Source organism: Balearica regulorum, chromosome 1 (genome assembly GCF_011004875.1).
Source record: "Balearica regulorum gibbericeps isolate bBalReg1 chromosome 1, bBalReg1.pri, whole genome shotgun sequence".
Classification (NCBI taxonomy): Eukaryota; Metazoa; Chordata; class Aves; order Gruiformes; family Gruidae; genus Balearica; species Balearica regulorum.
In genome coordinates this window covers 72802772-72825134 of record NC_046184.1, presented here as the reverse complement: position 1 = coordinate 72825134, position 22363 = coordinate 72802772, and the positions used below count along the sequence as shown (strand labels likewise).

Genomic DNA, 22363 nt, shown 5'->3' with positions numbered 1-22363 from the left:
TGATGATAAATTTTTGCCTGGAACACCACTCACTGGGTAAAGTCACGATGGAGATCTCAGTCTTCCTAAAGTCTAGTCTCCTTTTCTGGCCAGTAAGTTGTCTGAATTAAACAGTCGTTATTGACAAAATTATCTTTCCTACTCTTTGTCCCACAGGCGCCTCTCTCCCCGTTGGCTGAGAGGGTCTCATCTTGTGGAGAAGACCTTTTCCGGAGAACCCAAAGGACAGCAACACTGAAGAAAATGGACACTGTGCCCAACACCAAAGTCAGCCCCAGGTACACGTACCTGAGAGAGAAATGATTGATCAGAGCCTATTTCAAAGGCAACATACGACTAGAAGGCATTGAGGAGACATTCATATTTTCATGCGGTAAGACTGAGTAAGAAAGATGTTCAAGCAAGGTGATGACCCTGGAGATGAGTTTGCCAGTTCACCCAGGTCAGGTATTGTGCTGTGTGTGGCCAAAAAAGCATCTCAGGCATTGATTGACCTCCTCCACCCCAATGTGCTTCAATGAGGATAACACTGATATTTCTAGGGCAAGTAGTCTATTTTTTGGTTGCGTCATAAACAGTACTAATGATACCAAGACCATTTGATGGTATTTTTCCTTTGCAGGCATAATGACAGTAACAACAACAGTAGCAACAATAACATCATTATGCTTTGTTAGTAATGAGTCCTAACTGAGCTTTTGTTCTTTTCTTCAAATTTTCAAAACAAGATGTACCCTCCCTTCATGTTTTTTCCCGGAGGTGGCAATGTATTGTCTCATTTTCCTTTTACCATTGCTACTCCCTTCTCCATTTCTGGTAATGCTTTTCATGAATGCAGCTCAGATAATTACTCTCCTCTAGCAATAAATTGATAAAGACCACACTGTGCTTAAGCCTCTAAATAAGCCAAGCATGCTTTGTGGCACCCTTTCTTTTTGTGGTCCAGCTCCAACATGGAGCAATGATGACGTTTAACAATCCTTTTACTTATTTACTTACACACACACACTTTCACAGCAGAGTTTTTAAAAAGTGGGGGAAGCTTTAGCATAAAATCGAGATCTTAACATTTTTTTTGGAAAAAAAATCAAGTGACCTAAATATTTCTAGGTGATATTGAAATAAGAAGACCTCCCAAAAAGAGAGACTAAACCAAAAGAGAATGCTAAAACCTGAGCATTATTGTTAATAATGCTAGTCAGACTCTTTTATTTGGCATCAAATCTTTCACTCAAATTTTCTGACAGAAATTCTTCTACCAGTGCCAGGTGTAGCTGTACTTAAAGAACACAAGTTAAAGAATGAATGGAGAAGAGCTGTTACCTGAGTGCACTGGAGTTGTAGAGTCTGCACGCTCCTCTTCCCCCACATCTTTTGCTTCCCCATTTCAGGCAAGTGGTATCTATGGCCACTCCAAAATACACTGGGGCTGGAATTCCCGCTGGGTGTATTTAACAAATAAATAGAGGCAAGAAGGTTACTTTCCAGGGTGATCAGTTCTGATCTAGAGACATGTTCATGTAGAACATTAAATAAATCTTTTGAAGAGCAATGACACTTCCATACTGTTTGCTGGTTTGAGAAGTCCTGCCTTGTGCTGCCCGGGCATACACCGCCCTTTCCTCCCTGCGGGGAACTGGGGTGGGGAGGAAATGCAGCTGAACATAAAAAGCCTGTGGAAGTCAGCGGAAGGATTGCTGGCCATGGCTTGGTTTGCTCACCCTGCAGGACCTCTCTGAGAAAAAAAATCAAGGAGATACGTCTCCTTTCTTGAGAGCGATGGAGCCTGTTCAGCTTGGGTGGTGGGGAGTGTCCTGTGTGTTGGGTGGCATGGGTGAGGAGGGAGAGAGACGGCGGGGTTGGGAGCCTGCAGTGGGGCTACAAGTATCCTGCAAGTATCCTGAGATCCTGCCGTGGCAGGGGCAAACCTGCTGCAGTGCTTGTGGGTGATAGAAAGGAAAAGCCTTACTTCAGGTGCTAATGGGGACATCGTGGACTTTGTGCAACCTGGAGAGCCAGCCATGGTTGCTGGAGAAGAAAGTAAGTGTGGAGGAAAACTCCTGGCCTGCAAAGCTGTGAGAAAGCAGCCAACAGCTTGTACTGACATCATTTCATTGGCCTCATCCAGCTCATCTAAGTCTGCTCTATTTAAATAAGTGACTTGCTTCTTGCTAATTCTTACCTTTTTTATGAAGACCTAGAGCATTTTAGAGTTTCCAGTTCATTGATATCTCATGGTACCCTTGATTTTAGAGAGAACTTATAGGTGGCTCTACCACAAGGCTGCAGTGAACCCTGCCCTCAGGCATGCCTGTACTTAGAATAATTCTGAGCCGTAGCTGTTCTATTGTGCTTGTTGTTGAATAAGGAGAGACAAGAAGTAATTTTGATGTTAGCTTCATAGCCCAAAGGATGACTTGTCACCTCTATGGAAGTTATGTGTGTTTTTATTACACCTAAGACACAGTTATACGATTTATGACATACAAAGTTGCTTCCTTTTTCCAATTCTTTTCCTAGTTGTTTTTTTTAAAAAAATCATTTAATATTAACTTGTCATTTAGACATTGTTCTTTCCAACAACTGAAGTTTAATTCTAGGATAAACAATTAGTGAGGAGTATATTAAAAGAGACCCAAGAGTACAAATGGACTTACCAAGTACTCTTATTGCCAGGGTATAGATACCAAGTGCAAATGATTTCAAATGTGGTTTAATGCATCTAAAAATAATTAAAAAATGGTGTTAAATAGAAATAAAGAATTGATTGTGGATAATTTGAACACAAATAGAAAGCAAGAGGAAGGAAAGAAATGTAACTTTTTCCTCCTTACTGACACTGACTTTAATAGAATTACAGAACTATGTGATAAAATCAGAACAGTATATAGGAATTCTGAACTTCTATGTTCAATATCACATTTTAAGAAGGTGGTGAATTTTCAGATAATACCAGCACTTAGGAGTTACTAATGCAGGGCAAGAAAATTGGCTGTGAAATCATGCATCATTGGATAGTCTTATTCAGCTAAACACTCTGAAATTGTGGATCATGACCCAGGCTAGTACAAGGCATTTAGGGACTCAATTTTCATCGCACTGTATCTAGATCAGGATCACACCTCCCGTAAAGGTACATCCTCCAAACCACTCTCTGACAGAACACACCATTTGCATTTGGACTTTCCTGAGCTTGCAGCAGGGGGGCCAGCACAGACATCAGTCCTTCTGGCTCCAGATCAGCCCTGCTCCAGCCTCAGCGTCCTGGCTCTTCTAGGAGGGTGGAGGTGGTGGGAAGGAAAACAGCTGCCTTTCACATCCACGCTAGCAGCGGTGTGCACGTGGAGCCACTCAAATCAGTAGGACTCATCTGCTGCTAACCTCACCAGCTGCTCAAGCGTGCGGTTTCACCCAGCACGTATCAGACTGCCTATTACAATACCTAATCCAGCAAGAAGCTGAGTACATGCTTTACTTTTAGCATGAGTAGTCCCAGTCACAGGATTAAATTGGGACGTGCTTGATATGTGGGGTGAGCAACACATGTGTATCATTATGGCAATTGATAAAACTCCCTGTTGTCACAGTCTTTCTATTGAATACAAAAAGAAGGGGAAAAAAAAAAAAAGGACTGAAATTCAGTTGTCACTATGGATAAACATAGCACTTTGGAGGTCCATTCTATGCGCTCTGAACTAGGACGGACTCAGCTTCTGCAGAAATTCATATAATTGGGAATATCATTTAAAAATAATAAAGACATTGCAGAACTAGCTTTTTTCTTCCACACCAGTGATGTTTTATTATTTCCCAATATAACTGCCAAACCAGCATTAAGAACCCATATTGTAAATGATATTCAGGTCATCTTCCCTTAATTTAGTGAAAATGGAAAAGGACATGAAGGACATATATGGGAAACAACAACAAAGCACCATGGTCAAAAAATCATTGCATGCATCTCATTTTGCAATCTGAGCGCTTTATTTTCTAATGCCCTGATCATGGATTATCATCATACAATCTGTTATATTGTGGCTTATATAGTCGCTGCCATCTATGCAGGCATGAATGCAATACAATTTTCAGCTGGAAGAAGTGTTTTGCCCTCCTATCAGATACATGTTACACAATCAAGCCGCAGCCTAGAAGTCCTTTCAACCAAATGCGAGAGCTTAGAAAACAAAAAGTGGAAAACAAAACCAATTACTGAATATTTATTATGTGTTTCATAGGATTTATATCCTGCAAAAAAAAAAAAAAAATCTTTTTCAGATGGAAAAAAATTGTTTGAGCATTTATATTGTATTTGCACGGAAACACAAGTTCTTTAAGATCCTGAGTGAGAGCCAAACCTCTCAGGGGGATCTGAGACTTCCTTTTCACTGCCTAATCACCTGCTATTAATAGCCTGTTCTTGAACAACAGCTATCTGAATTGCAGGGATTTTTTTCTCCAAAAATTCAGGGCTTTCCCAAGTTCCTTGGCAATTGTAATTAGTCTAATACCACTAAAAAGACATTTCAGCAAATGACTCAGTCACTAGCTGTAAGCATATGTCAATGATTTCAGTCATGTACACCCTTGAAGTAAATGTCACTAAATCTTATAGGCTTTTAGGGATTTAGCTGTATTTGTGCTCCATGGCAGGTGCAACGATATTTGCTCATCTGAAAACATCAGCTTGCTTAAGTGCTGGAATCTTATCAGAGCTGACTGAATACTGAATGATTTTAAAAACAGATAATTGGAAAAAAAAAAATACTTAATGAAGTCTGCAACCTGACCTTGAGACTATTTGTTTTCAAAGAGCATTTATTTTCTTTCTGGGAACAGAAGCACACTTTCAGTTCAGACAGATTTTTTAGGGAAAGCCAATCATCGATGGATTTCAGAAAAGCAAGCGTGAGCTTAAAGTGGAATTGTGCCCACAGGGCATTTGCAGAGAAAAAAAAAAAAAGGATTTAACTTACTGAAACATGTTTTACTTAGCTGCACTTCAGATTTGGGTGCCTTCAATCCAGCAGAAAAACATATAACTTCTCATTTTCAATTAAATGTCTCTCAAAGTAAAATGATTTTTCAACAGAAATAAAAGCTCTGGAGCAGAACCAATAAAGTTGTTTTGCTGATTTCATGTAACAAAATGTTTTAGTATCGTTACTGAAAACCTCTCTAAGCTTTTCTAAATAAATCCATTATGCATTAAGTCCCCTGAGAGCAAGTTCTTAGGGTTGAGAAGTGCAAGCAACTCTGTATGATTTAAGCTCGTAGGTGCTCAGTTATGAACATCTCCTCCGAGACACTTCTGCAGTGGAGACAAGATGGAAAGCAGGAGGTTGAGCACAGCGATTGTGTCAAGGCCATGTGGGGTACCGTATCTGTACATTTTCTACCATAGGTTTTATGGTTAGAAATGGGACATCATGTGGAGGGAAAGGGGAAAGAAACTGCATCCCTACATATCCCTATGCCCATATTTATACAACAAAACATCCCCCTGTGTCAGAAGCAACCAGAGAGGGCGATCTGGTGGAAATCCCAAAGGCTTTGCTACCAGCTCTCAGCTCGTGAATCATCCTCCTCTTGGTGCATGGACAGTTTCAGTGGTGCATAAGGTTCAGTAAAAATTGTCTAAAATGAATTATAATATGATTGTTCTTCTTGGAGTGACTCCTTGGAGAGGAGGAGAGAGAGAGAGAGAGATGCTGTGTGTTCTTGCAGTGCTCAATGGTAACCCTATAAGGTGGGTGGGGAAAGCTATGCAGCTTATATGGTTTAAGTCATATACCTCACTGGCAGTGTTTGTGGAGGGCAGTGGAGAAGGATCCTCACCTCAACCATTTCTGAAAGTCTGTGTGAATATTACTTTTGGTTCAAGGACTGTGCTGGAACCATAGCTGGAGTTACATTTCTTTCTTTAGTTTTTTTCCATATAGCCTATATTCGGCCAGTTCTAGCACTGGCTTTTTCCATGTGATACAAAGACACTGGCAATGAGACAGAGCCTGTTCCAGAAAATTTCATTCAAAAGCAAAGAGAATTTTGAGGTAAGAAAACATAACAAAAACAAAGATTAATTAAACTGTATTTACCATTGTTTTGTTTGAGAAGTAGAATGTACCCATCTGGAAATAATTTGGAAAGAGGAACTGAGAAAGAAAGCTTTCCAAAACAGAGCGGAGCAGCACTTAGAATCCAAAAATTGCAAGAAGCTGACAAAAATCCAGATTAATCGCTGGAAGTATTATATTTCTTTTGCACTTTCTAAAATTAGCTTAAAAGGTTACACTCAGTGATGGACAAATAGTTCCAGCAGTTAAATACTGGAACAATCCCTTGGGACAAGCATTTAATAAACCCGTGATTATTACTACAGAAAAAAACCCCACATCTCATGCTAAATCTATCTTTGTTTTGAAGAGAGAAACCTGGGACAGAACAATTATGTGGGATAATAAAATGGACTAGAGGAGAAGATTTGAGTGTATATAGAGGGTTGGGTTAGATCACCTCTGTGTAGCTGTGCATCGGTATCCATAGCAAATGAGGAAAACTGGCTACCTATAAGCATACATGTGCACACACTGGCATGTGCAGATCTAATTTCCATTTGCATGGAGGCCATTTAACACCCTTCTGGTAATCTAAAAGGCATTAAGGGAAGTGGAATTTGGTATAAATGATAACCAGGCCTCCTATATCATGTTTATAACCAGAAACGTATTGCTGGTAGAGGTAATCATAAGCACATTGTTGCTTCAATGGTAGAAAACTCATTGTCAAATTATGAAGAAGCCTTTCAATAGCAAAAAAACCCCCAAAAACCCCAAACATTTTAAAAGCCACCTTGCATATCTGAAAACATTTCACAGTACAAGGGGGGGGAGCGAGACCCAGTTACAAATGTCAAAACACCTTGAAAACATTTGGCAATGCTAGCAGAAATGATTTCTTACCTTAGAAGCAGTATGTATCCAGGTGTGCCACCTACTGACAAAGTATATGAAGTGATAACCGATATTACTAGAAAATACAGAAACATTTTTGGACACTCATTTCCTTTTTGACATGGTCCCACCACAGCTGAGGAGCTTCGTGAAGGAGACTCCAAGGTTCCCACACAGCTGCAGTTAAGAAATACCTGGAAGACAGCAGGCAAAAATGTATAATAACCTAAACAGCGGAGACGTGGATGTGCAGGAATTGCACATTATGCTTTTCTGGGTAGCCAAAAGTTTAAATCCAAACAGGAAAATGTTTTTCAAAAGGAAAAGGCTTGTTCACTGAAGGAGAAATTTATAAAGAAAGTACCTACTGTTGATGAATGTGTTTAGTGTGTGTTTTAAACAGGGTTGGTAATCAACAGATAAGAAAAACCCTTCCTACATTCTCTGCTTGGGATTTTTGCTGGAAAGTCCAATTGAGAAAGTTTTAAATGTGGGTGGCAGATTGCTAAAAATATCTGAGGACTTTAGGGCCGGAGAGGACATGCCTTACTTTTAATCCACTTACTCTGAGAGAACTGGTTGTATTAGGAAAACTGCCACATCACACATGGAAATGAAAGATTGTCTTACGGTGTTTTTCCCACTGCCGTTGGATGCTTGGCAGCCGGCGAGACAAGCAGAAATGTAGGTGACTCCATTTGCCCCGCAGATGGGGTCCCAGTCATTCTTGGAACATGAGCAGCCCGAGTTGCATTCCGAAAACAGGGCTTGCTCGTAATCAGTTGTCCATTTAGTTCTGGGGGAAAAAAAAAGAGAAATTACAATGATGTTTTCTAGCAGATGTAGAAGAAATCATTATCAAATTGTGAGTTATGCTCTCTGCCAGGTGCACCTGGCCAGACCTTCGGTCTGTAGTCCATTAAGGTGTTGTCTCTTCACATCCATGCAGCAGTGTAAATTCTTATTTCTCTGTTATCAAAAGGTTTTCACAATATCATACCACCTACTAGTAGCTACTTTATTAAGGGGGACAGCTAACAATTTCTATTCATGCATTTTCTCAGATTTTTCTAAGATTTTAGTTATCTAGTTATCAATGCACTATTAACAAAACTGGACAAAAAAGTTTGATGACTCCAGTGACAAAAAGGGGATTGAGTTACTCATGGGAAATGGTCGCTGTAGAAGTTAGTGAAGAAATTATCAGAATGGGATTCATCCAAACTGAGGGTCTGATACCTTGCACGAGAGCTATCCACCAACTTCAGCCAGCCGCTGCTGAAGTCACCAGTGGAGCAGCTCCTGGGGCTGCTGTGGAGTCGGTGCTGGAAACTCCTCCCAAAAGTGAGCTTTACGGAGTAATAGCGTGGGCAAACGTGACCAAAAAGTGGGAGCCTCAGGTGTACCTCACAGTTAACGTCATGGCTCACTCATGGTTAATCCATCAATCCTTAGGTTTTGGGTTCAGAGGCTATTAAATGCCATGGGTTGTTCAGCAGCACACAGAGGCAAGGAACAATTAATTGAATCTCACCCCCCCTACTGAGCTCCTCACATTTCCAGAAATCTCTAGGCTCAAAGGATGGGTCCCATGGCAATAATAATTAAAAAGTAATCAGAAAAATAATCTGCACTAGTGGCATAAACCCTTCTGGGCTGAAGGCAACAATCACAAAAGGGTTCTGACACAATGCCTGCTGGAGTAGATGGAGCAGTTTCCACTGCTTTGAATCAAGTTTCTGGGAAGCATATTTAGGTCAGTCATTCTCTTTTCAAAAATATATACTTTGTGGAGTAAAATGAGGAAGGAATTTGGTTTGCAATAGCATTTTATGCTGAAGTGTGCCCTTCCCAGCATACCCATGGTATGACACGGTCAGTCCGGCCACATCAGAGTTCTCACAGCCCATTGCAAATAATGAGAGGAGCAAAAGGTAACCAAAGAAAGATGATCCCAGGGAGAGTTTTGCGGCCCCTAAAACATTGATTCTGAATTTTTTCATGATCAGTCCCCCAGAGAATATGCCAAAGGCCACAGCAGGAATGTTGATAAGACCTGCAATCAAACAGAAGAATCTGTATTAATGAAAACCTCAGTTCAATGGACTATCCTCCTCAGCCACAAAAACAGCAGCAGCAATAAGATGAAGCAATAAAACATGAAAAATCGTCAGTCGTGGTGTTTTATTTGTCCAGACTTGGATTGTTCCTACGAAGTCGCTGGGACTGCTTTTAAAAACTTGCTCCCAGGGAAATGTTTCTTTGCTAGTTCTTTGACAGACAGATTATGCATAAGGTTTAGACAATGATGTTCCAATTTCTTAAGGTAGGTGGTTTTCTCCACTGTTAGCTTGTCAGCGGAGGGATCATTGTAGCATTAATTCAAATACTTTTAGTGCTGTTTCTCACAAGAGCTGCTCTGGGCACAGAGAAGTTGCCTGGGGTATCGTGCTGCTTAGGGCAGCCAAGGCAGCCACCGTCCCACTGCACAGTTTGGGGCTTTGCTATAGACCTTCCCTGTGTCCTTCACCCTTATAGCAACAGTAGGAGCAACAGGGGCCACTCTCTGGAGCTGCCCTGCTCTGGCTTTCCAGGGCAGCTCCTGTCCTTCCCTTTCCCACTGACAGGAGGAGCCTGAACTGCTCGTTCCTAGAGGGCAAGTTCAGTTTTGCCTATGGTGTTATGAAATCCAGAGCAAGACCTGCTTTTTTTCTGTTTTGATTCGGCCATGAAAGTGGTAACGCCCCAGAGAAGTCTCCGAGAGGGAGAAAGCCAGTGGTATGTCATCGCCTGCGTGCCTGGGAAAGTGGGGGAATTTCTCTGGTTTTGGTTATTGAAACGCTCCCTTAGGTGAGTGTTGGAACAGCAGAAAGACAGGGATACCCCATGGGCTCTCTCGTATCAGCCTTCAGGCAATCAAGTGGAAGAGCACTGAAGGAAACGTAACATTGGGTGACCATTAATCCTTACCTGGACAGCTTTGCTCAAAGCAGTGTCCATATTGACAGACATGGACAACAAGACCCCAAAACATTCCAATCAGTACATGCAAAAAAAGATGAAAATGAAGACTGACATAAATGATACTACACAGTCAAGCAGGGTGCCCTATGCTGGATTTCATTGTTACTGAAAATTATTTCCCAGCTTTACCAGCCAGTTGCAGCACATTGAATTCCCCCCTCGCACAAGGCTGCACATGCGCTTTGCAGCTTTTATTTCATGCTGACACACTTAGCAGTGCTGAGCTGAGCGAGCCTACAAAACACAAGCAAGTACCAAAGCATACATGCATTTATATAGCAGATAAAGTTTCAGAAATTTTTTCAGGGGACTGGGGGTATTATAATATGATTTCAAATGATTTGGTGTAAAACACCAGTTTACATTGTTAGAGTCTAATCTGCCTGCTAGAATGTGCACTGGAACCTTTACATTTCTGGCTCGAGTCAGCGTTTGATCCACCTGTACACGTGGAAAAAAATCAGTGCTCAGAAGAGATGCTAGTAGGTACGTTTGGTGTTGGGAAAGATCCTTAGTCTATCTAGCAAACTCAGGAGTCAGTATCTTGGCAGAGTACATGAGCCCAGGTCAGTTACTGACGAGGTTCAGGAAGCTTCACGGGGGTTGCATTTTTCACTCTGCACATACACGAAATTTGTACTTCAGGGGATTTAGAAGCAGCATGCAAAATGTCACACATGAACAGTTTTTTCTGGTTTTCCTGGTCTCTTTTGCTTGGACGAGGGGGCTGGGATTGGGACTGGGAGCTGTGTGATGCACCTGCACTCTGCCTGCCCATTCCTACGCCCCCCTTTTGTTCATGCCTTTGTCTTGTAGCCTTATGGATAACTCCATTGCTTGACACTGGCATCATGAGGTGGGGGGGAAGCAAAGTGTGTATATTTAAGGAAAATCATACAAACACAGCAGGAGTCATTTTACTTTCTTGCACATTCCTTGGGTTGTGACTACTGAGAAATACCCTCTTATGACTTCCAGCTGATTTTTTTTTTTTTTTAAATAGTGCTTCAAATTGCTCTGGGAATTTTGGTATCTCTCAGAAAGATGGTGATACAAATTGTTTTAAAAAAAAAAAAAGAAGAAGAAATAGGAAAAGAGGTAGAGAAAGGGAAATAGACCCTTTTAGTTCTAGTCAGCCCTCAGCTTTCTTAGCAAGGGTGGATTGAGAGAGAAAGGAAAACCACCTTATTGCAGGGACGGCCACTCAGCCAGGATCCTTCCCCAGCCAAGCCATTGCACATTCTCTGTTGGATATAGTCCCTATGCTTTGTGAAATCAGATGGATCTTAATCCTCACTCAGTTTGCACATACCTGAAAGCTTAACTCCAGAAAATCTTTAAATACAATGAGAAGTACTGTACTGAATGTAGGGATTGTTTTCTGGACTTTCACTGGCTATTGACTATGCTTGAAGATTTCTCCTTGCTTTGAGGAGTTTCGTGCCAGGAAATTCCAGCTTCTATCTTTAAGGAATTAACATAGCACAATGGATCAATACAGCTTTTCTGCATATATATACTTCCGTTGCTGTGCAACTAATGCTGCTGTGAAACAAGGCAGTTCCCTCTGTATTGGATAGATGTAAACCTCTTTGCTGTCTAATGCTATTGAATCCCTGGACCTCAGGAACTGAGCCCAAGCCTGCGTGCAGGTTCAGCAACTGGGCGGTGAAATCTCCATCCTGAAGACATCTCCAAAAATGGCCACTCTGGTACCCAAAGGCAGAGGCAGCGTCTCTCATGCTGGACGGGAGGGCTTGGGAGACAAACATCACAACAGAGAAAGGCTCCTAGGTAAAGTTAGGACAGAAATACCTATTTTTCCTTCACCAGCCTTGCACTGAGATAATATTAGGTTTTTAACACGTGTGTTGTGTGGTCACTGTTATGACATTGACTTCCTTTTATTTAACACCAGCCTCTTCAGAAAGTAAGAAATCACTGGCAATATCACAGCTATGTTATGGTCAGTTCTTTAGCACTCACTGAGCTGATCTTCATTTCGTTGAAATAAATGGGAAGCCAGCAAGGGAACAGATCTGTCTGATGACAAATTTATGTAAAGTATTTTAAAATTAATTCTCTTTTCAATTATTCTCTTGTGCTGCACATACATTATTTTTCAAATTTCCAGTAAAATGGGAAATAAATTATCAAAGAATGTAATCTTTTGCAGTAATTCTGGCATAGATAAACTCAGAGCTAACTCGTGCTAAAGCAGAAATGAAATAACTTACCTTCTGTGAGCTACTACTTAAAGCCAGAAAAGGAAAAGAGAAGAAACAAACATATGCTAAAAAAAATCCATTTTTCCCTATGTGTATGTATATGCCATTCTTAAAATGTCCATTTTAAAGATATCAAGAAACAGATATAGCATTACCTATAACGAAATTAGTTTTTGAAGATGTTTGCCCATACTGTTGTTCAATGTACTTTGGCTTATATGTCACCATGCCAATTAAAGAATTGAACTGAATGATACTTGCACACAAATACAGAATGTAAACTGGATTCCCAAAGAGGTTCTTCAGTGATGGCAAGAAGTCTGCAAGACAAAATAGCAGATACGACGATCAGGCCAGAGAGAGAATAACTGCTGTGAATAATGCTTTGCAACACGTTTGCATGTTCCGAAGAAGGACTGCAGAACATTTCAGAAGGAATCCATGAAGTCCCATGATGATCCTAAGAGCTCCCTCATTTCTGGATGCGGGAACGGTAGAGCAAAATACTAAGCATCGATATTCCAGAAGAGCCATCTTATTTTAGATATCTTCTTTCAATCATAAAACAGGACTGATTTGATTTCTATGTGTCCTCAACAGCCACAGAACATTTTAGTTTAATTTGGGGGCAGAGGGAGCTGAGCACAGCTGACAGTAAGCACAGACATAGTGAGTTACAGATTCAAGCACTGAGGGAAAATGCTTTTGGCAAAGTAGGGCGAAAGAAATGTAATTATGCAAAACAGCTCGTGTCTAAATCTGGACAGCCCCTAAAATACTGTATCATCTGTGCCCATCCTTATTCTGATTACGTATTGTATGGTTTTTTCTAATGAATGACCTTAAAGAAAAAGGTCTAGCGGAAACTGAGATTGTCATATTTTTGATCCCCACTTCTGCAACACAGTCAACATCTGTGAATGAAAATTTTTTGCAGAGTTTCATGATATTTGCTGGGCCACTAGTATAAATGTACAAATCTCAGCTGGAAAATTTCTGCATGCGAGAGCAGGTCCAGGGAACGATGACAAGATCCTTTTTGGGCTTGCTAGTTAGGTGGAGAGTGACACCTGAGGGAAAAAAGTAATTCTGAGGCCATTTAAAGATGCTATAAAGAAGGTATAAAGTATAAAAGCTAGTAAGAGAGAGACTCAACAGTCAGGAGAATAACTCTAGTGACTTGCCTTTTGCCATCTCAGCAATCTTCACTTGCTGTTGATAAGATTTGTATTGCTCCTTGTTATCCTCAGTGATGAACTTTGACTGCTCAGAAGAGGTACTGGAGTCCTTTCTGCTCTCTGGTTTTGGCAGGTGCTTTGGCAGGAACCAGAAGGGGATGCCAGCCAGAACACTAATCACACCCGCTATTAAGTAACCCAGCCACCAGGCTCCAACCCACTGCACGTCCTTGTGAGTTATTGTTATACTGTCTGGAGAAAGTTTAAAAAAAAAAAACCAACAAAACAAAAAAAGCCAAACAAATAAATGAAAATAAATTTGCAGGAACTTTCTCCAAAGGTGTCCACGCTCCCCCCCCGCCAGGTTTAGCTGTGCCGTGTGTCTCTCTCAGTGTTACAGGAGCAATTTTGGGGTGGCGATAACGACTTGCTGACTCCCGTGACACAGCAGCAGCCTTCCCCTGACACCATGGGGTCCCCAGCCGTGCCACTTGAGGGTCCCCAGAGAGGCTGCAAGGCCCAGCACATGGGGTAGTCCAGGTGGCCACGCACTTGCTTGAGCCAGGCTGTTCTGCACAAAAAGTGCCAGGGAAAAACGTGGTGGAAGGTGTTTTCTCAGGAGGAATGCGGTCAGGAGCCCCGGCACCTGTTGGAAGACGGCTTTCCTAGGCAATGGCACTGTACTACAAAACGCATGCAGACAGCTCTCCGCAGGATCCTGAGCCTCAGCCCTGCCTCCTCCTGGTGCCTGCTGTCCCTCCAGCTCCTCCTCACCCGGCTATCTCCTGGGGGGCACCAGCCGTCGATCTGCTGGGGCTGAGGAAGAGTCAGGCCTCCTACTTCCTCCATACCCATCTTTCTTTCTAGACTTTTCTGCACAGGACACTGCATTGCTATCATCCTTTTTGTTTCATAAAGTGCCTGCTCTACCCCCGCTAGCCCCTTATGCCTAGAAGTTAACCACATAGTTCTTGGCCTAAAATAGGTACATTGGAACCTGACTGAATTTTTAAAACCTGAGTTTTCTGACTTACCCAGATCTACAAAGCCAATGTCAACATAAAGTTTGGCACACAGGGATCCTAGAAGAAAGCCAAATATCGGCCCTATAATTGCAACCGTCTGTACGCAGCCTGCAATAGAAAACATGGGATTGTTACGCTTCTGAGTTAGAAAGAGCATTGGTTCTTGCTGCACCTAAGAACAAAGTAGGACACGTGATGGGTAACAAGTGATACAGACTTCAAATACGGAGCCAACCTTTGGTCTCTGGCACATCAGTGACACAAGTTAGAACATTTTCAAGAAGAAAAAAACCCGACAATAAAATTTCCCCTACTAGATTGACACTTCAACTTCCTCTTGTTATGATTCAATTAAAGAATTAAATTCAGGCCAAAGGAGAAGAACGTCAGGGAACTTAATGGCCCAAACTCAATAGTAGCACCAATCTACAATTGCTAGAAACTCTTTAGCTGACTAGCTTAAAGTAATGGGAAAGTAAATGTCAATTATTTAAGTTCATGGATCACTTTGAATTGGGGTGGGCCCTGAATGGGCTGAAAGATCACTTTGGTTTGGTACCGCATATTAACATGTTTCAATAAACCCTCAGTCAAACTTTCTACATATTTTTAATTTTCAAAATTGATCTGCAAATCTGGGAAGACTGAATCTTTTGCAGACAGAATCTGAGTTTTTGCCTTTTGCCAGGCTGGAAATTTGTCGAGATGAGATGCTGATGGGGAAGGATTTTTTTGGTAATATCTCAGGTGAATAGGACTTCACACAATGAACACAACAAGAAAACAGTAATACCAACTTTTTAGAGCCTCAGCACTATTGTTTATAATTCTACCTGAATCTGGAGGGAATGTTTTGAGTGCCTGCTGAAATTCTATTTTAAGTGCTTAAAAAAGTACATGTTTTTTTATCACTTTCCAGAGAACTGAATGTGCACAGAGGCTCAGCAGTCCACATCCAGAAGAATTAGGAAGATTAGGGTAACAGCAGGAACCTAAGGTCAAATTCTTTCCTCAAATTAAGATAATGGAACTGTGCTGGTATAATTAAAGGGGAACTTGGTCCTTTGAGTGTACATGACTGTTAAATAAACTTTAATATTGGAATGATGCAAACAAAACAATCAGGGCAAGTTAAGTCAATAATACTCATTCCACTATTTAGAATGACTCAGTTTCTTCTGGGGATATTTTTATTAGGATAAAAAAAAAATATTTATTTTACCAATGTATAAGGCAGCATTCTCTTCAATGGCATAATCATCAATGTATGTAATTCCCAGAGGCTGGATAGGAGTTTCACCTATTCCACGCAAAAGATTCCCCAGCAAAACATAGATCCACATGGAAGAGCCTGCTTCTTTCTCACATCCTGGGCACATCACAAGAGAGACAATGATGTGTTTTTCATAACATTTTGCCACTGAATGCACAGGACTTCTAAAATACTTCTAATGTGGGAAAACCAGTGTGAAAACTATGAATAATGTTTCGTGGGATGTGGGGATGGCAATTTTAACCCGGTTAGCTTGAGGTAGACACACATTTAGCATGAACTGCTTCAGCCAAAGATATTAGTTGGCCAGTTTTATAAATTTGTTGCCGCTTCCCATTCCAGAAAACTTTTTCACTTCCTTCTAACCAAAATTGGGATCTCCTGATGGAAGGATTTAGGAAACATCGATGATAGTGAGCACTACCAGTCACATCTAATCCACAGGCATGAGGATGCAAACACACACATATTTTGTGACAGATGGGGTTTGATTTGATCATCCACAGCTTCATGGCCAGGCATCAGGGAGGAAGGCTCCTTGCCCACAAGGACCTCAATGCACCCAGAGGGGAGACAGCTTTGTGATGTGCAAAACAGTGAGAAACAAGAAGAGGGGTCTGTAGGCTGGGAGACCCAAGCAGCTATTTCCACTGGGGCAAGGATCTAAAGAACATTTCCCCGTAGAAAGAGGACCATGACTTTCCAAGGTTCCCATGGGAGCTTGTCTGGTGTTTCTGCAAGCCACAAAGCTGCAGAAAGTTGCTGGAGGATACGGCAAGGCTGGAGGAAATGTTGCAGCCTGAAAAAATCTTGGCAGTGGTCAGTGGCAATTATATATTTATTTTCAATAAATTTGCCTCAGCCAGTAGATCTGGCTTTTCTGTGGGAAAGATATGTCTGATTGCCTTTTTTTTTTTTTTTTTTTTTTTGCATTCTAATAAATTATTGCATGAGAGTTTGGGAGCCTTTTGATGCATTTTAGTGTGCTTATCACAACATTTAACAGAGATTGTTCTCACCTGCATTTATTTTTGCTTGAGATTTTTCCAAGGCTGAGAGTGGAGTTTGGCTTTTATCCTGCAGACATGGAGAGATGCTAACAGTTGAATTGATGGTGGAAGGGAATCTTTCATACCGATACCTGTTTGTAAATCAAAGTTGGTTTTTACTGTCCCAACTTACAAGAAAAAGCAAGCAGATCTGTTACTACCATGGGAGATAGGTCCATAGCACTTAAATGCAAAGTTCATCTGCATCCAGTGTTGCCCGTGATGGCTTACAGGCGATAAATGGAACTTGGTTTATACAGTGGTAATACATGAAAATTGTCCCTTCGGTTCTCTCTGTGTCACAGTGATGCATTTCAGTTTAACAGGCGCTTTGCTCTGCTATTACACGTGAATCTCTACTAAAAGATTATCAGATGGTCAGTGTATCCTCTGGCTTTTGTTTGATACTCAGATTGTCTTCTTGAGTTCAGTCATCACTTCATCACTGAAGCTTCAACAATTCTTAAACTGTATCAAAATGTAGCCAATCAAGACCACAGACTAATAAAATGATAAATCAAGAATAGCATATGTGTTAAATTATTTACTCTGTTGTAATGTCTTTTCATAACAAATATTAAATTGAGTAACCACATCCACATATATCTATTTCTATGGGTCTCTTCACAATCAATGCCTAAATATTTTAGTGAGCTAACATTCAGTTTTCAGTTGGAAAATACCGATCACTTTGCACTTACCGTCCCATGAAGAACTGGGGCATCGCAATTAGGAATGTTCCAGCTGACATAATTAAGCAGCCTGCTCCGATTATTCTTGGCCTGTGAAGCTTTGCTCCAAAGTAGCTTACAAGAATTATGACTAGGAGGTTCCCTTTGAGAGTACAAAAGGAAAACTGAGTTTTATGGCTTAGTGATAAGAGGTGCCCTAAAATAACGATTCCTAGTGTGTGGTATAGGCAGTGATTTCGGGGGAGAGAGCTGAGCGTGTGGGGTTGGTGTTTCTCCCTCTTTCCAAGCATTCTTACAGGAGCCCAATGCCTTCCGTCATAAGAAAACCATAAACTTTTGGATAAGCAGCTGGAAAAGAAGAGGACTGTGCCAGCTGAAGAGAACAAATAACCAGGAAAACAGGAAAAGAGGGAATAAACCAGAGCTTTGTATACTTAGGCTAAGATTTCATTGAATATGACTATCATAGTCCACTGAACACCCATGAGATAAATTGAGTGATCTGAAATTGTACAAGACAATGTCATGCCAGAAACCTTAGTGCAAGAGGGAAGGCGATGGACTGGACAATGAAGGTAGATTACAGTTAGAGGTTTGTACTCTTGCTGCTGAATAAATCACAAAGGGCAAATGCTTGTGGGGAAGGTGGATTACTGCGAAAAAGAGAGAGAAAGTAGAAATCTGTGCAGGTAAATTCTCATTCAACAGTCAAAATTTCTATTAGTATTAATTAGCCAGACACTATGCTTATCGAATTACAAAATATTTAGGACTATGTTGAATTGCTTGTATTAACAACCCTATCCTATCCAACATAATCATACAGACAGTCATGCTGATTTTTACTAAGTGAATCTTGCTCAGTTTTAATGAGTCGAGAAGATTCAAACAATCATTTTTCACAACAAATTGAATCATTGTTTTTTTCTGAAAACAAAAATGAGTTTCTACAGTACATACCAATTTCAAAACTGCCATCAATAACGCCAACCAAAGAGGAAGGGATATCAAATCTTCTTTCTATTTGTGTGATAGTACTTTTTAGATAACTTCCTGATAGTGCTTTAGCAAAATAAACAAAAGACAATGCACCAAGAAATATCTGTGAAAGAAATTGACAGTGATTAAAATCAGGCAGTACAGAAGGCTTTACTTTATGATTTTTTTTTTAACAATTCTTATGTTCCCACCTCTTCTCTTCCCAAATAACCACACCAATATTTCTCCTACTTTTTATGAAATGCTAGATTGCCAATTTGTCCATTTCTTATGAGCAATAATGATATAAACAGAACTTGCTATCAGCCACTGCTGGTTTCAGGTAGATGCCAAAGCTACTGATGCTTTGAAAGATGGAGACATATATCACCCTCCTGATCTCTCTAAGGAGGGGCTAACTTACTTACACAATAACGATGAGGGTAAATGTTAAGTGTGGATTGGTGGGGAAGTGAGTTATTGTTTGCGAATTTTCTAATATAGGTTTTTGCAATCGGCTGGATTTGAGAGTCCAGTTCTGGTAAGCTGTTCCCACTGAAGCTGTGGGCAGCCAGGAGGGAGAAGCCTCTACCTCCTGCTACGTGGCTCCATGAGTTGAACAGTGACCTGCCAGGCAAGTCTCCTCTAGGCTCGTCCTTTCCGCACCAGATCTCTTGCAAGCTCTCATACACACATTTTCTTTTGAGTGCACACTGCATTTTGCTGGGGGACAACCTTTTGTTTTGCAGAGGCAGTTATTTTCTCTTAGTTGTCACTGCATTTGTTTCAGTGTGTTAGTCTCAATCAGGAGTGGGCTTTGGAAATGAGACTCCCACCCTCTTCGCTGCGCTTTGGTACATTCTGCAAACATGCAGACTGAATCTCTTTTACACAAAATTAAACTGGCAGATGTGCTGCAGAAGGACACTACGTTCACTTCAACAGCTCATGGCTCTTCAGTCTCTGGGACAAGACGAGAGCTCCTCTGAAGTAACCCCCCCACCCTGAAATGCGTACAGTGGCAGCGCAGGGTCCTTAGCACCAACTGTTTCACTCCTGCAGAGCTATTGCCTAAATTTGCCTTCTCTGAACCCAGCTTTACTGAGTTTACAAGCTCCATGGATACTCATACACTGCACAATCGGTCATGGAAACCATAGCATTGCTTTCTACCTTCAGATACAGGTTGTGCTGACTGAATACATAGGGATGCTCTTTGTAAAAGGTCTTAAAAAAAACCCCAAAACCTGAACCCTAAACCAGAAATTAAAAGTAAAGTTGCATGTAAAGAAAGGTCTAGACACTTGTCCTACTACTCCGCAGGCCTGCTCTCTGAGCAATCGCTTCCAGTAAGCGGGTGCTCTGAAGCGATGTACTCACCTCCAGTGCAATACTCCTTACAGCATCTCATTTGACAAGGCACGTTGGTAATAACACTGGCATCACTGCTGAATGCAAATTCTTATGTTAAGGTTCAAATATATCTCTGTGTCACATTCAACATACTACTTGATGCAGTGCTGGCTATTCCTCCTTCAGAAACACTTGTGGGTAAATAAACAGTGTCTGGTTCTTATTTCCCACAGTGAGGGCTCTCAAAGAGCTCTCTAGTAAAAATATTGCCATAATATTTTACATTTTCTGTGTGTTTATCCCCTTGGGTTTTAAATAGCAATGTGAAAGCAAATCGTTTTTTTCACAGAGAAATAGTATAGGTCAAACTATGACTTCAAACACCTCTGTCTCTCTTTGGCACAAATCTTTCTGCTGGGTTTGCAGCTGTCCCGGGAGGAAGATGGAGACTGCGTGCAGCAGTGGGAAACCACTCCCGATTCAGAGCTGGGACAGAAAGGTGCACATGATTTCACATACTTCTCTGGTTTGTCAATGACAGTAAGTAAATATTTCACCACATCCTTCTGGTTAATAAAGGCATTTTTAACATGTGGGAAGGCTGATAATTGGTAAAAACCACTTGCTGAATCTGTGTATTGTTTTGGTAACGTTAGGCAAATACAGATCTGAAGCAGACATTTTGGTGACTTAGAAATATCTTGAATAATTTCATACTGACTCAGCAAGACATAATCAGAGCTGAAAAAGGGTTAGTTCACCAAAAAAAGAGGTTTTTCTAAGTCCCTGCTGGAATAAGTTAATCATATTTGTTTGGGTTTCCAGAAGACCAAAATTTTTTAACAGAAAGACACTGAGCTGAAATATTATTGCTTTTCTATTTTTGGAGCTAATAAGCTGATTCCTGACTGACTAATCTGTGACTGAAGGTTTATTCAATAAGGGAATCGGATTATTGTTGCAGCAAATGGAGGAACAATGATAGAATTACTATTATGCTACAAATTTAATTAATACAACTCATCTTCTATTTCAAAACAGGACCCCATTTATGGGCCTTTACCGGATCAGAAGAAATCGAGGAGAATATTCAGGAATCAAAATATTTTTATAGTAGTCATCAGACAATTGATCCCGCAATATCTTAACTGGTTTGTATAATTTATAGACTTCAGGTCAGCTATTGCTGAAGTCATTGACTGTATTGGGAGATGGATTAATATCTGAAAGTAGATGCACGTGTGTGTGAGTGAAAAAAAACAGCAGAAATAAAGACTGTGCAAGATGAAAAGAACTGGACAAGGCCAAAGACTCATTTTCTGTATAACTCAAATCATCTCATCTCACCGTTTGTTTTACGGTGATTTACTGAGACCTCACCAAAGAGAGTGTCAGCATTTTACAGCCTTGGCTTTGGAAAGCAGGTAGAGACAGCAGACAAAGCGTCATGCAGCCTCCTGTACCCCGGTGTGCCATACTGGGAGGAACGCTCCTCCAAGGTGCAGTGGTCCTACCGTCAGGTACAGCTACGTTACGAGGCTTAAAGCAGGCAGCTTCCCTTGCCTTGAGAAAGTACCTCTCATGGGTGAGATGAATGCAGATACAGCGGCGATGCTTCTGCAGTTCTGTTTCAAAGTCATCTCATGCAGAGTTCTCTCAAATCAGGAATATTAAAACAACACTTTAATTATATAGCCCTCCAGACACGTGGATCATAATACAACTATTATTTTTCAGAGCCCAGAAGACTACCATGGCTACGATCTTAAAAAAAGGAATCTGTACTAACAGCTGCCTGTGGTACCTGTCTGCCGATACTCTGTTCTCAACTTCAGGAAAATAAGGTGGTGCAATAAGGAAGATATAGTGACCTTTCAGGATGACCCTTGAAGATCTCATAACATGCAAGCCTCAACCAACATGTTATGTTTGAACATTGCCAAACGTTAGGCAAATACAGATCTGACGCAGACTTTTTTTGTCATGTAGAAATATCTTGAATAATTTCATACTGACTCAGCAAGACATAATCAGAGCTGAAAAAGGGACAATTCACGGAAAAAAAAAAAAAAAAAAAGAAGAGGTTTTCTAAGTCCCTACTGGAATATTCAAAAACTCTTACTCTACCTTTATACCTCCACAACATGACTGTTTTTCCTTGGATGCAGAAGATTCAGATTTGAACGAAGATCGATCAACAGGCAGGATTGTGTTGTTTGAGAAAAACTGAGTATTTTCTTTTGATGAAATCTCCATGATGATATCCCCTGCCTCTAAACCAGAAAAGATGGAGAACGTTTTAAAAGGGCATCCTATTAGCTCAGCCTCAAAAGCTCGTCATGTGACAGCAACACCCCGCTGTACTGTTTTCCCTACAACAGTAATTATAGAACTTTACAACAGAATCTGACCAGTGCACTGGATGTTTAATTATGGAAATTTGCAATCCACTTGCCCATAATAATGAAGATTAAATCATACTCAGCAAACAGTCATCAGCTTCATTCTCTAGCTAACATCAATGGGATTTCATTGAACATTTGACCAAGCATTACCGGGAGACTAAATGAGGCTTGTTAACAATTTAAACAACAGTTCTGAAGCCTATATGTA

General features: G+C 40.9%; 2 protein-coding genes across 3 annotated transcripts in view; both read right to left on the bottom strand.

Annotated features, from left to right (window-relative positions):
• The window catches only part of LOC104642034 (solute carrier organic anion transporter family member 1C1-like), a 35328-nt gene extending 33812 nt beyond the window's left edge, over positions 1 to 1516 (bottom strand). The window contains exon 1 of the mRNA XM_075757951.1: positions 1324 to 1516. The gene's annotated coding sequence lies outside the window, so the exon portion shown is untranslated. The remainder of the gene's footprint in view (positions 1 to 1323) is intronic.
• SLCO1C1 (solute carrier organic anion transporter family member 1C1) lies at positions 66 to 22021 on the bottom strand. Of its 2 annotated transcripts, XM_075757972.1 has the most exons (14): positions 21878 to 22021; positions 18380 to 18521; positions 17429 to 17561; positions 16698 to 16819; positions 15628 to 15774; positions 14415 to 14513; positions 13387 to 13632; positions 12358 to 12522; positions 8811 to 9006; positions 7581 to 7746; positions 6960 to 7144; positions 2658 to 2722; positions 1324 to 1441; positions 66 to 288 (listed from the first exon to the last, which is right to left on the bottom strand). In XM_075757972.1, the coding sequence occupies exons 1-14, from the start codon at positions 22004 to 22006 to the stop codon at positions 66 to 68; spliced, it is 2136 nt and encodes a 711-aa protein (XP_075614087.1). In that variant the 5' UTR covers positions 22007 to 22021. The 2 variants fall into 2 exon arrangements, with proteins under 2 accessions (XP_075614087.1, XP_075614077.1); XM_075757962.1 differs by lacking the exon at positions 15628 to 15774 and having other exon boundaries at positions 21878 to 22006.
• Between the last annotated feature and the right edge of the window lie 342 nt (positions 22022 to 22363).